At 50.0% G+C, this 15,250-nt stretch overlaps 1 protein-coding gene across 2 annotated transcripts; it reads right to left on the reverse strand.

Moving 5' to 3' along the window:
- Nucleotides 1-443: 443 nt before the first annotated feature.
- Nucleotides 444-13,141, reverse strand: WASHC3 (WASH complex subunit 3). 2 transcript variants are annotated; one of them, XM_083182244.1, is made up of 8 exons: nt 12,926-13,140; nt 11,418-11,576; nt 11,093-11,191; nt 10,139-10,204; nt 6,534-6,662; nt 3,604-3,729; nt 3,302-3,366; nt 444-669 (listed from the first exon to the last, which is right to left on the reverse strand). In XM_083182244.1, exons 2-8 carry the CDS (start codon nt 11,466-11,468, stop codon nt 591-593), a joined length of 615 nt encoding a protein of 204 aa, XP_083038370.1. In that variant the 5' UTR covers nt 11,469-11,576; nt 12,926-13,140; the 3' UTR covers nt 444-590. The 2 variants fall into 2 exon arrangements, with proteins under 2 accessions (XP_083038370.1, XP_083038371.1); XM_083182245.1 differs by lacking the exon at nt 10,139-10,204 and having other exon boundaries at nt 12,926-13,141.
- Between the last annotated feature and the right edge of the window lie 2,109 nt (nt 13,142-15,250).

The following is a 15,250-nucleotide window of genomic DNA, read 5'->3' on the forward strand; positions in this document are numbered from 1 at the left end:
TAGTACATAGAGTGTTGTGGACAACACAAGACTTTGGCAGAATACTGAAGAACGTGGTTTTGTCTTTCCATGGATTATTCCACACTCGACAACTCCTGCACAAAATGTAACAGTAACGGTGCTTTACCAATCTTGCTAAACACTTACCCCAATACAGGGATTAGCAAAATATACTATGTGTGGCTAAGATATATACACACACACACACACAAACACACACACACACACACACACACAAACATACACACACAAACACACACACACACACACACACACACGAGGAAAGCGGCGGCACCCAGAGGCAATAATAGACAAGACTGCAGATAGGATCAAACATTTTCGATGTATTACATACACATCTTCATATACACACACACACACACACACACACACAGTATAGTTTTCTATATAGTTGCTACTTACGAAAAATATTGGCTACGCAATATAACAACCCTAACTTTTATTATATTATGTGGATTAATCCACTGATTATTGACAATTGTGAACAGTGCTACTGTACATAGAAAATAAACTTTAGAGTCCAATGGATGGCATCCAGCTGCAGAGAGCATTGGCAATTTCAGGCATCTTCAGTCACTGAAAGATGATTCGCTGTCAGAGCTGTCTTCTGCTGCGAGTTCCCCATCTGGGACTGGTGCGTTGGGTGTCCTGGGGAAAGTACCAATTCATAAGGCACACAGTGGGCTAAACACACCATAGTAAATACAGCTAGCAGCAAACAAAAGCTTATAATATTGTATCAGCCAATTATCATTTGGAAGTGCAGGAGAGATACGGTCTAAAGCAGGGATGGGGAGCCTTTGTCATTCCAGCTGTTGATGAACTACACATCCTAGCATAACTTGCAACTGTCTTAGCATGGCTAAATAGAAAAACATGCAGCAGGTTCATGATTGTTGATGCTCAACAACAGCTGCTGGGCCAAAAGTTCCCCATCCCTAGTCTACAGTATTAGAATTTGAGCTCTGCTGAAGAAAAGCGCTATAAAAATAAAATACTATTATATTATATAACAGACTTAGGGCAGTATTCAATGAGAAAAATTCTCGGTACTTGTTTCCTAGCACGGCCACAAATCTTGGCCATCGGGGGTAATTTTAGTGGCCTGCGACGCGACCGACACGATGCCCCCGATTTTTCCATTGAAATATCGGGTCGGTCGCGTCGTGTGCGCCTAAAAATGCTTAAATGGTCCACCCGCGATGGGCGCGATTTCCCCATAGGGAACAATGTTAAATGCCTCAATTTACCCGCGATGACCCCGATTTCCCATAGGAAACAATGTTAAATGGGTCAATTTACCCAAATCATCATAGGAAAGAATGGTAAATGGGCCAGAAAGCCCAAAAAAAAACCCTGACCAGTGAAATGTCCCCCCAAAAGTAGTTCACGCCACCCCGCGATGAACGTGAACCCGAAGCGTGGCGAGCGCAGCGAGTCCGCGAGGGGCGGCGTTACGCGTCCTCCGACCTTTTCATACCCCCACTATCCACTAGGGCGTGGAGTGAGAATAGAATAGTGTGGCGAGCACAGCGAGCCACCGAGCCCGAAGCGTGGCGAGCGCAGCGAGCCCCGCGAGGGGACGCAGATACCTTCACAGGTAAACGCGTCCCTTCGCGGGCTTCACAGGTATCCGCGTGCGCTCGCCACACTATTCTATTCTCAACTCCACGCCCTAGTGGATAGTAGGGGTATGAAAAGGTCGGAGGACGCGTACCGCCGCCCCTCGCGGGCTAGCTGCGCTCGCCACGCTTCGGGTTCACGTTGATCATGTGGTGGCGTAAACTACTTTTGTGGGGACATTTCAATGTTCAGGGGTGTTTTTGGCCCATTTACCATTGTTCCTATGATAACTTGGGTAAATTGAGCCATTTCACATTGTTTCCTATGGGAAATCGTGGTCATCGCGGGTAAATTGAGGCATTTAACATTGTTCTCTATGGGGAAATCGCGGGCATCGCGTCTGGCCCATCGCACCCGATTTTTTTGCGCATGCGATGGCCCCGATTTTACCCCCGATGACCGCGATTATGATCGTTGTGGCCGTGCTAGGAAACAAGTACCAAATTCTCCGTGTTTTATGGAGAATTTTTGCTTTTTTCGCCTTGGACGGAGCATTTTGCTCTCCAAAAGTGAACCACCCTATTCAATGTAAAATATTCGCCGTCTTTCTAAGTGATTTTCGCCGTCTCTCTCCGTGTAGAAATTCTCCATCTTTTGATGGAGAGCTGGAATGTGAACTTTTAATCTAAAAGGTTTTTTTTTTAAATTTTGGTGTCAAAAAATCAGGTTTTTTTTTCTGTGAAGGGGCATGTAATTTTATTAATGTGCTTATAGCACATGAATATATATTTAATTAAAAAAATATATTTTTTTTAAATTTTTTTTTTTTTTTACACAGTGCAGCCAGCAGGGGGCTGCTCATTAGATATTCACTGCACCTGATCGTTAATATGCACGTTCGGGTGCAGTGAATACTGGGTCCCCCGCTGGCTATAGGGGGGACAGCCTGTGCTGCCTGGGTCCCGGGGGGGCCCCCTACCCTCCACATATGTTCTGGGGCATCCAGGGAGACTTTAATCTCCCTGGATGCCACCGTCCCACGGCTCCCTGTCAGCTCCCTGCCGCGGACGCTCGTCCGCTGCAGGGGTTAAGACTCGCCGCGAGTGGCGGCGAGTCTTAAATACATTGAATAGTGGGAGCAGGAGGCTCCGGAACACGGAGAGTGCATGGCGAGAGAAAAAATCTCTCGCCATGCACGGAGAATTTTCTTCATTGAATACAGCCCTATGACCTGTCTGTTCTCTGTCACGTGCAGTGAGTGTGGTTGGTGTGTGCCAACACAATGGCTCCAACTACAGTGACAGGACAGGACAGAAGGAGAGAGAGCAGTACAGGGGCACATTGTTGTGGTACCAAAATATAGCCCTATATTTCCAGATACAACCCTAAAATATTCACTTGGTTGGAGCAATGCAAAAAAAAAAAATTGGTATGGCCTCCTCTAAAGCGAGGTACACATCAGCCGACAGAGGACACGCGGTCTCGCCGACCAAGCGGTGGATGCCGCCCAGTTGTAATGTTAGCATCCACATCAAGTGGAGCACGCAGCCAGATGCCTATCTATCTGACGATACATCAGCAGTCAGCTGTGCTGCATCACTGATGTGATATGTCTGCGAGAGAGACGTTCACAGAAATGGTGTTTGCCTACACCCACAAGCGATATATCTGTCATTCGCACTTAACCTCTGGTACTGGAAGAGTCTATTGTACTTACTCTAAGAGATCAGGATTAAGGCCTTCTGCTATCATTTTATTTCTGATTGCCATCACAGGAACACCCTATAAAAATGAACAAAAGACTGATGAGTAATGCAATAGTCTGAGGAACGCTAAATAAATAGCTGAATAAATGATGCATTTATAATTCCACAAATGCAGTGTTGGGCAATGTACATCACTATACGGATAGAAGAAACCAGTACCTGCAGTCACTTCTATCATCAGCTCTACTACATACAGTAGCACATTCACATTAATGGCCTGGATAACAATAGTAAGAAGAGATTGGGATCTTACCACTTGGACCATCTTTAGATATCGGGCATATCTTGGATCTTTAGAGACAGTGGTGACGTTGTCTGCTTGTATTTCTTCCTTCTGTAATGTTGTGTGAATATCATTTATGGAATTTTGTTGTATGACCTGAAAAATACCAGCAATAGTTGTATTTCAGCAGAAGAGAAATGCCAGCGACCCCAGCTAGAGTTATGTATAATCTCCTACACAGAGAGGCGGAACTACCGGTGGTGCAGCAAATGCAGTGCACCAGATCCTCTGAGGACTAAGGGGCCAACTGCTGACTCTACCACCCTCTTCCTGTCACCAAGTTTTTCCTGACAAACAATGCATCCCCCTGCCTCTCCCTGTCACCCACTGCCATGTTGCTAATGTGAACTTGGGCTTTAGAACCTGGGCTCACCTCCCACAAAATGCGCTTTGTAAATAGTTTGCTCACATACCACCAGCACTGTTATCCCTATGAATAAACAACAGCAATCACCTAAAAGAATATCTCCAACCCAAAAGTTAGACATGTAGTTGGTGGCATTTCATTTAAAAAAAATATTTTCTAGAAAACCCAAAAGGCTTAATTTTTCTTTATCAGAGAATGAAGCTGAAAGCCAGGGTTCTTTATGACTCCATAAGAGATGAAAGAAACACAATAAGCCACACCCCCATACCACCTTATTACCATTCAGAGAACTAGAACAAATGAACATCTCAACTCAGCGGAACAGTCATTTTATCCTGTAATATATATTTTCTATTCATAAACGACCCCCAGACAGTGCCAATTAAAGTCACAGGAAACTAGAATAGATCATCGTGTAACACTAGGAGTTTGAGTGCGCAGTGGAAAAATCTGGGCTAATGGTGTGTACACACAGCAGATACTGCCGTGAGATGCGAGTCCCGATACGATCAGATCGCATCGGCAATCGCATCTCACGGCATGCTAGAGGGGCACAATTTACACTATATAGTGCAGATCTGCACTATATAGTCTTGGCTGCCCTCTCTATCTGGCTGCCGATATGCGCTCACATCGGGCTCGCAAGCTCCAAAAAAGCATGCGATATGGCTTCCGATGTTCCCTATATCGGGAACATCAGAAGCCAAATCTTAACATCTGTACACACTATAAGACACACAGATATCTAAAACCTTACCTACTGTAGCAAACAGAATGAAAACAAATATTTAAAAAAATAAAATAAAAATTCAAACCAGACTCTCCTGTTCAAAAAACAAACTGTCCAATGGCAATGCTAGACATGGAACACACCCAGTGACAGATTGCATGAGCATAGCTAGAATATACCCAGGCACATAGCACTAGACAAACAACTGCATCTCAAAACACAAGAATATTTGTATATCACTTGTAGGGAATGGTTTGCATGCTATAGCAATTTAAGCTGTGTGACAGAACTAAAACCCGAGTACTCACATTTTTTTGGTTAACTATTCAGCCATCCATGACTGGTTTCTGACAGAATATGGCCCTCTCCCAGATCCTGGAGGCAGGGAAGGGAAGCTCCCCCGAGCTTGTCAGAACCCGGCAGCATGAATGATCTGTAAAGCTCAGAGGCATGCTTCCATCTGTGGAAACAAATGTCTTGTGGAACCACCTGCCCCATTAGCCCTGCTAGTCAGACATGGGGAGGACATGATGGGGAAGGGAGGTCCACAACAGCTGGAAAGCTACTGGGTGCCTATGTATGATGTAGCTTCCTTCCATTCAGATTATGCAGCAGAGATAGAGAGAGCAGGTCTGTGCTTAACAACTATGGAAGAGACGCTGTTCCTGTGGGATACGGTCACTAGGTCGGCGCTATGAACTTTGATATACATTAGGTCGAGGTGGCTTAGGTCGACACCTGAAATAGGTCGACATGGTTAAGGATGACACAAGCATTAGTTCAACAATGGGGAGGTTGACATGAGTTTCTCACATTTATTTTAATGGGTAGCGTATTTCATGCCCTACCATCCACTACAGCGGTGGGAGAATATAATAGTGTTCCGAGGGCAGCGAGCCACCTGAGGGGACACGGTACACTTAGATGGTGTCCGTGTCGACTAGGTCAACATTCTGGACTAAAAACTGGAAAATCTCATGTTAACCTTTCCATTGTCGGCCTAATGCATGGGTCACATTCTTCTCCCAGAATGAGAGCATAATGCACTCCCTAGGAAGATCTCTGGTAAATAATGGTTTGCACGTATCTGCCAACAAATCCTTAACACCGCCTTCACCTTGCAAAATGCAGGGTCGCACCGGGACTTTGAAACATTTCAGTCCCGCTGCGACCCTGCATTTTGTGTTATTCGGATCGCTTCAGCGAAGCAGCAATATTTCCGGTTCGCTGAGGTCATGCGGGGTGGAGCGCCAGATAGTCATAGGGGCAGGGGAGGAGGCAGCGCACAGAGCTAGCGTTGCTCCAAGCACTGCCTCCTCCACAGTGTGAATGGGAAATGGGTTGTTCGAATCGATTAACCTGTTTACACCGCAAAGCAACACACCGGTAAATACCCTTCTTTTTTACCGGTTCGTATTGCCGTGTTGCTACCAGTTTGCTGGACCAGGTAACCCCTTTCACATCGAACCAATTACCGGGTCAAACCCAATAATTAGGTGCGATGTGAAAGGCATATAAGTTAGGAATAAATCCCTCATGGTTTTGGGTTTACATCGGGGGGCATACAAATGCTTTTAAAGTAAAGGTTGGCTCAGCCCATCTCCAACCTCATACATTATATTTAGTTAATTACTTAAAAAATAAAAAACCACATCAGGTCATACATTACATTGTGACAAACACACTCCATGCCGTGCACATTTCTCCCAGCATCAGGGAAAGTTCTACATGGATTTACCTTACTGTATTTCTGGCACAACAAAGATATACGGAACCAAACACAACCAATGACAATCAACTCACTTCTGATGGAGGAGACACCGCGATGGATACTGTATCAGTCTGTGACTGAACATTTCCATTGGGAATAGTGTTCTTTGACAGATGTTGTGTTTCAACTTTAACATCTTCTAAGCCAGGAATAGAGGAAAGCTAAAAGAAAAAAAAAAGGGAGATGGCACATAAGATTAGCGAAAAACTTGAAGCTTTGTCATAAACCAAATGTAATTTAATAGTTTCCGACTTTACCTTTTAATCTTCCTTGTGATTGTATTGGTTAAGTAATGCCAACCCTTTTAAAAACATTAGAGAGAACCGAATCCGATTCTTCAGGGACAATGCGATTATCGGTAACGTGCGATCATTCTCACAGCACACAGTCAGCATCGCTGACAGTAATAGTGCTCCCTTAAGGCCCCCATACAAGTTGAACCTAATCATACTGACAGCTCCCCAGGGTGAGGGGGGGATGGGGAGTCACACACGATTTGGCACTTGATGAGCCAATATTTGCATGGAATAAATTGCATGCGATTTGTCACATGCAGTCCCCGGGGAGCTGCAGGCAGATGGAGCTGTGAACTGAGCAGAGTGTGGCGGGGGAAGCCAGGCAGAGAGCCAGGCAGGGGACGCAGAAAGGCAGTAGATGCACTGGGCGACAAGGGGACCAGTTCTGAGTACTGTAGGGGAACCTGGGCAGCAGCGGACACACCTAGAAAAAAAAAAACACATAGAAATGAATGGACAGCCAGTGACTGGCTGAGAGCTCTCTGAATGAGCCAATCACTGAGTGTCCATTCATACAAACGAATAGGAAGTCATTGATTGGATGAGACCTCTTTTTTTATTTTATTTTTAAGTGCTCTGCTCGTGCTGCCCCGCTGCAGCATCTTCTCCTGCCTGGCACTCTGCCCCCACCCCCCCCCACTCTCCCGCTGATGGCAGTGGCTTCCTCCACTGCCCAGCTCTCTGCACCACCCCCCTGCGCCCTCTGTCAGGCTATGGTAGCTCCCCTGCTCCCCCGCCAGCTGCAGTCCCCCGCACGGCTCCGGGCAGCACATAAGATTTAGCAAATCTTATGTGCAGCCCGTCTGACCTCCCAACTCCGATGCGCACGGTACCACGCGTCGGGTCAGTGGGGATGTCTCCATATGCCTTTAAAGTTTGTGTTTAGCTGCAAGAAGATCCAGCCCTTTCAGTGTCTGGCAGACTTCTACATCCTGTGCTGTTAGGACAGGACTGTTACCTACACCCAGCTCCTGCAACCCCTTACCTGTAAATTAGGGGAGGGGAACTGTCTGTCAGATGCAGGAGGTGATGGCAGGGAATTAAACTATTCTAACAGTGCCAGGGTGGTTATTGGGCAGAAATATCAAACTAAAATTAGGCACAGACATTATTATTATTACATTTTATTTATAAGGTGCCACCCAATAACGGTCACAGACTCCATATATTGCAACATTTGGAGTCTGTGATTGTTATTGTTATGTGTTATGCATACTGAGTGCTGCTTGCAGGACATCTACATATTTGTGTATGTGCACCTGGGTACGTTGAACATTGCTGTAGTGAGTGCCGGACCCAAACCACACACACACCACATATTAGAACAGTACAGGGTACACAGAACACTAACTGAAAAACTAAAACAGAGCACAGTTAACAATTAGCAGCACAATTCTTAGTACACAATACAGGCGATATGTAGGGAAGCAAAGGAGTTGTCTGCATGCTACCAGGGGCAGGTTGTTGTTGGTAGAGATGAATGAACACTAGTGGGAAGAGAAGCAAGCATTGATGGTAGTGGAGTAAGAGAGCAGTAATTGAAGCGCAAGAGAAGAGGAGGGCCCTGCTCCAAGGAGCTTACAGTCTAGAGGGAGTGGGAGACAGACATGCAACATGAGGTGCAGGCAAGGAGACCTGAAGGCAGTAGAATGGCAGGGATGGCCATGATATGAAGGTGGCGGGTAGGGAGAGTAGTTTTGGTGCTAGTTTATGCAGAAGGGCATGGTTTTGTGAACTGGTGGCCCATGCCAGTGAAGGGGGGAGCGATGGCAAAATTTAAGATACGTGCATGGCATTCAGTGACCAGGGTCATTCGCTCACGGGAGAGGGCAGCACGGAGTGGGTAGGGAAGTGAGGTTGGAGATGTAGGGTGCAGTGGAGGTGTATGTGAAGGGGAGGAGTTTGAAGAGTATTCTGTAGGGCACTGGTTTTCAAACTGTGGCTCCCGACCATCACAGCATGGGGTCACGACTCCATGTTGCTGACCATCAGATGAATGTGTCTGTGGACCTTCTGCTTCCCTCTTCGATCCCCCTTTTACATCCCCCTCATTACCTACTGCCAAAATAAAGGTTACTTCACTTCACTTCACACATGTGGAGTCCATTCTGTGGTAACTTGCTGGGGTCCAGTAATAACTTTTATTGTCTGTATTCCTGAAGGAGCTTGGCAGAAGTGGAGTGGCGGTAGAGGAAGAGAAGTCTAGCTGCAGAGTGGAGGACAGACTAGAGGGAAGCAATCTGCTAGTGCGGGAGGCCAGGAAAGAGAATGTTGCTGTAATCGCGCAGTGAGTGAATAATAAGTTCAGTCTTATGCTGGCCACACATCATACCAACTTTCCTCCAACCATCCAACTAGTTGGTTGGATGGAAGAAAAACCTGGTACTGGATAGGAGCAAATGTAATTTGTAATGAAGTCATTTTGTTTCCAAAATCTGAAAATAAATAACAACTGTCACTCAGACAATGTACTGCAGTTGGACCTATTTGATTTAAACAATTTCACTGACTGTTTTTGTCCATTCTCCTGAGTTTGTGAGCAAATTGCTTATTGGCATTTGCCCCCATACGGTACCAGATTTTCAGTCCAACCAACCAACTAGTTGGATGGGTGGAAAAAAGTTGGTCTGATGTGTGGCCAACATAACTCTCGAGGGAAAAGACCTGATGCAAGCAATTTTGCATAGCTGGAACAGACAGGATTAAGCCAGGGGGCACAGGAAAGTTGGGAGTCGAGAATGACACTCAAGCAGCAGAGAAGGCGAAGATGATGGAAATATTGGGGGGAGTGAGACTCTGGATGGAGGAAAGATGATGAGTTCAGTTTTGGTCGTGTTGAGCTTCAGAGAGCGCTTAGACAGGGGGAGATGGTAGAGAGGCAGCTGGATACCCAGAAAGGACAGAGGGGCAGAGAAAGCAAGAGTAGGTGGAGTAAGGTAAACAGATGAGAGGGAGGAAGGACAAATGAGACAGGATTACATGGGGGAATAAGTAGGCCTACAGAAATGACACATGGATAAGTACGGACACACACACACACAAAAAAAGAGAGGAAGGGATATGGGGGAAGAGGGGAGAGAGATACAAATGGGGAGGAGGGCAGGGGACAACCTCCATCGCCAAACATGATAACTAGCAACCCTTGTTTGACAGGTAGACAACACTACAGTGCAAATATTCCCCTATAATGAATGAACATCTATGTTCTTGATAAAAAAATAAAAAAAAACATGAAAAATGCAATAAATTATTTCACTTTAGACAGCATCGGTTTATGTATGTCTTGAAAGTATTTTTAATTAATCACCAGCATTTAAAACAGATTTTTTTTTTTTACAAACCTTTGCATCTAAAATATTAAGCGTTGTTTCAATTTGTTGAACACGAAGTGACAGAGCTGATAGTTTCTAAAAAAAGAAAGAAAAAAAAAAGAAAGTAAAAGAACAGGTGATGAAAGATTGCCTAATTCCAAATATAAAATCAATGAAATTGTTTTTTTGAAAGATTAAAAACAAAGGGGCAGATTTATTGAGCTTGGTTAAGTGATAATGTGGCTGGTACTTTATCACCGGCCAATCAGCTCTTAACTATGAAGTTACAGGCTTGGTTTGAAAAATGACAGGTAGGAGCTGATTGGCCAGTGATAAAGACCAGACACTATCACTTCACTGAGCTTAATAAATCTATCCCAAAGTGACAAGTGAGGAATAACATCTATTTTGACAGTCGTAGGGTGGTATGCAATTAGTGATGTAAAATTATTGGGATCTGGATTTTTAGCACCATCCTAATGCCTAAAAAAAAAAAAAAAAACACAATTACTGTAAACTTTGAACACCTGCTTGAGGCAGGTAAAACAAAATCCCTGATAATCTGTGGCACACTTTTTGGAGGCAATAGGAAACCTCCCTAATGCCCAATACACACTGGGCGATGGGAGCAGTGCGCTGAGCGATCTAGTTAAGCGCTGCATCAGTGATGTGTGCTGAGTGATCTGTCACGTCCAGTGATCTCAATTGAGAGAACACTGGTGAGCGATCCGTGCTTCAATTTAAGCAATCTAGACAGATCCCTTAGAAATGGGTCTGTTATCGCCCTATGTGTCCATGTGTATGACCCATTAGGACTTGCATTCATTTGAACAATGCAACTGCACTTATAATAGACAAGCAGAACAAAACATATCATAGATGAAGCTAAATACGTTGGTAGGTATTAGTAATAATAGTTAGAGAAATGACCATGTACCCTATGTTTCATACAGCACTACAGACAGTACAGGGGATTTAACAAACCTCTTCACAAATTGTTGAGAAGCGATTAAGAAACTGGACCGTGTGCACCACAAACTGATTGAGGAATGCCACCGTTCTCTTCTGCTGGATGGCTGGGACCTGCACAGACACAAATACCACGCTTTACAGATGTGTATGGTTATTGCTGCCATAATGTACTGTATATACTGTACATCGGGATAAGCAACATAAAGCTGCAAAATATATGGCATTCATTTAGCCTATCCGGAAGGCAGGGTGCTGATTTGGAGACAGTTGGTACACCACAGCTTTATCACAGTCACCACGTAATGCAGTTTCACTATTAAACATAAAATGTGCTCACCTTAGTGAGGTCTATGCCGGATCCAACTATAGGCAGCCCATCCTCGTCCATCCTGCCAGGAGATGACCACACAAATGCCTCACTTCCTCCAGCTGTCAGGAGTCGCTCTTGTGACCAGTCTCAGCAAGAGCGGTCACACAAACACAAAATAACGGTGACCTGTAAGGGTGAAATGGCATATGTATGAAGATTACTCAGGATGTGACCATTCAACCGAAATAAGATATTTATTTATGACTAAAACATAAGCCTTTAAAAATTCTCTTCTTAAAAGGTTTTAAATGTTAAACAAGAAGAAAATCACTGTGTCTCTGCTGTGTTTTTGCACCAGAAGCTGCAGTGGGACAGCAGATGTCATCAACTTATGAAGCAGCAAAAAGCCCGGCTAGCACTCTGCTTACCAGAAGGACTTACCAATGCATGGCAGCATGTAGTAACTGTTATTCTCTATTGCTTGGTGACAGTGTTTCACCATGTAATACCCTGCAGCCGCATACCCACAGCCTGTCACGGTGGCAGCATCCCCAGGCCTGTCCCCACAGCCTGTCACGATGGCAGCATCCCCAGGCATGTCCCCACAGCCTGTCACGGTGGCAGCATCCCCAGGCCTGTCCCCACAGCCTGTCACGGTGTCAGCATCCCCAGGCCTGTCCCCACAGCCTGTCACGGTGTCAGCATCCCCAGGCCTGTCCCCACAGCCTGTCACGGTGTCAGCATCACCAGGCCTGTCCCCACAGCCTGTCACGGTGTCAGCATCACCAGGCCTGTCCCCACAGCCTGTCACACTGGCAGCATCCCCAGGCCTGTCCCCACAGCCTGCCACACTGGCAGCATCCCCAGGCCTGTCCCCACAGCCTGCCACAATGGCAGCATCCCCAGGCCTGTCCCCACAGCCTGCCACAATGGCAGCATCCCCAGGCCTGTCCCCACAGCCTGTCACGGTGTCAGCATCCCCAGGCCTGTCCCCACAGCCTGTCACGGTGTCAGCATCCCCAGGCCTGTCCCCACAGCCTGTCACGGTGTCAGCATCCCCAGGCCTGTCCCCACAGCCTGTCACGGTGTCAGCATCCCCAGGCCTGTCCCCACAGCCTGTCACACTGGCAGCATCCCCTGGCCTGTCCCCACAGCCTGTCACACTGGCAGCATCCCCAGGCCTGTCCCCACAGCCTGTCACACTGGCAGCATCCCCAGGCCTGTCCCCACAGCCTGTCACACTGGCAGCATCCCCAGGCCTGTCCCCACAGCCTGCCACAATGGCAGCATCCCCAGGCCTGTCCCCACAGCCTGTCACACTGGCAGCACCCCCAGGCCTGACCCCACAGTCGGTCACACTGGCAGAACTCCCAGGCCTTCCCCACAGCCTGCCACAATCCACAAAGCTGACAGCAGGGTAGTGGCCGCTACTGCCACTCTCACCATTGAGGAATGAGGAGACAGGGAGAGCAGCGTTATTCATGAGAAGTTAAAACCGATGTCGGAACTCCTGTGTGCACATCCTCGGTACTTACAGGGCAGCGGGCCGGATATAGCGCTTCTCCTCCTCCCTGGCACTTCTCTGTCCCGTGTACGTCCTTCTGCATAACCCGTGACCACACGCCGCTGCGACGGCCGCCTTTCAGTATTCCGGGTCCAACGCAGCTGACAGATCCAGCACCGGATCACACTCCCCAGGGCTGTTAGGGTAGCAGCTAGATTCCCTTCGTGGAAAGGAGGTTTGATGACGTCACGGTCATGTGACTGCTGTCGTCATCAGGGGGAGGAGTCAGCACGCAGCACAGTTTTCCCGCTGCAGGAAAGGAAACAGGCAGCACGTTCGAGTCGTGAGTCCCACAGCGGCGTCAGGTACAGTTTCCCGGGGGTTTATTACACGTTTACACTCTTCTCCCCTCATCTATGCCCCTGGTGTGTTAGATGGGTGGAGGGGGAGAGAGTGCACTGCTGCGTGGTTTGGAAGGGAAGGGGGGACTGTGTCCCCCGTCTGAAGTCCCCTGTGTGCCGCCGGGGGATTTAGGAGTCCCCCGGGAGCCGTCCCCCTGCATGCTGTCCCAATGCTTGTCAGCCCCCCGTCCGCTGTCTTCCCTGCGTGTATGCTGACCGGTCCCTGTTCCAGAGCTGCCGCATAAGTAATGAGCGGGGGACCCAGCTCGCAGTACTCATGCGGCTGTCAGTGCCGCTATCCCGGCAGCTCTGGAACAGGGACCGGTGAGCATACACGCAGGTATGCAGGGAGGACAGCGGGCGGGGGGACTGGCTGCTTCTCCGGGCTTCTTGCAGGGACACCCTCCCCCTCCCCCCTCAGACAGCCTGACCCGGCGGCTGTGTCCCCGTCACTCCCTACTTCAGACTGGGTCTCAGGGTGCACACATCCCCTGTACCTGCAGCCGCTGCCTGCTCTCCGCCAGCTGCCATGTATTGATCCGTGCCGCCCTCCATGCAGCCCCCCTGCCGCCCTCCATGCAGCCCCCCTGCCGCCCTCCATGCAGCCCCCCTGCCGCCCTCAATGCAGCCCCCCTGCCGCCCTCAATGCAGCCCCCCTGCCGCCCTCCATGCAGCCCCCCTGCCGCCCTCCATGCAGCCCCCCTGCCGCCCTCCATGCAGCCCACCTGCAGCCCGCCTGCTGCCCCCACCTGCTGCCCCCGCCTGCAGCCCGCCTGCTGCCCCCTCCTGCTGCCCCCTCCTGCTGCACCCTCCTGCTGCCCCCGCCTGCACCCTCCTGCTGCCCCCGCCTGCACCCTCCTGCTGCCCCCGCCTGCACCCTCCACCTGCACCCCCCTGCTGCCCCCACCTGCACCCCCCTGCTGCCCCCACCTGCACCCCCCTGCTGCCCTCTTGCACCCCCTGCTGCCCACCTGCACCCTTCTGCTGCCCACATGCACCCTCCGTCACCCCCTGCTGCCTTTATGCACCACCTGCTTCCCTCCATGCTGCCCCCCCTGCCACCCTCCATGCTGCCCCCCCTGCCGCCCTCCATGCTGCCCCCCCTGCCGCCCTCCATGCCGCCCCCACCTGCACCCTCCTGCATCCCCCACCTGCACCCTCCTGCATCAGCCGCCTGCTGCCCCCACCGGCACCCGCCTGCTGCCCACCTGCACCCTCCGTCACCCCCCTGCTGCCTTTATGCACCCCCTGCCGCCCCCCTGCCGCCCCTCTGCTGCCCCCACCTGCACCCGCCTGCTGCCCCCACCTGCACCCGCCTGCTGCTCCCACCTACACCCTCCTGCAGCCCCCACCGGCACCCCCCTGCACCCGCCTGCTGCCCCCACCGGCACCCGCCTGCTGCCCCCACCGGCACCCGCCTGCTGCCCCCACCGGCACCCGCCTGCTGCCCCCACCGGCACCCGCCTGCACCCTTCTGCTGCCCACCTGCACCCTCTTGCTGCCCACCTGCACCCTCCGTCACCCCCCTGCTGCCTTTATGCACCCCCTGCTTCCCTCCATGCCGCCCCCCTGCCACCTCCATGCCGCCCTCCATGCAGCCCCTCTGCCGCCCTCCATGGAGCCCGCCACCTGCACCCGCCAGCTGCCCCCGCCTGCTGCCCCCGCCTGCTGCACCCGCCTGCTGCCCCCTCCTGCAGCCCCCACCGGCACCCTCCTGCAGCCCCCACCGGCACCCCCCTGCCACCTCCATGCCGCCGCCCTCCATGGAGCCCCCCCTGCTGCCCCCACCTGCACCTTCCTGCTGCACCCTCCTGCTGCCCCCACCTGCACCCTCCAGCTGCCCACCTGCACCCTCCTGCTGCCCCCACCTGCACCCTCCTGCTGCCCCCACCTGCACCCTCCTGCTGCCCCCATCTGCACCCTCCTGCTGCCCCCATCTGCACCCTCCTGCTGCC

Source organism: Crinia signifera, chromosome 4 (genome assembly GCF_055691185.1).
Source record: "Crinia signifera chromosome 4, ASM5569118v1, whole genome shotgun sequence".
NCBI classification, from domain to species: domain Eukaryota; kingdom Metazoa; phylum Chordata; class Amphibia; order Anura; family Myobatrachidae; genus Crinia; species Crinia signifera.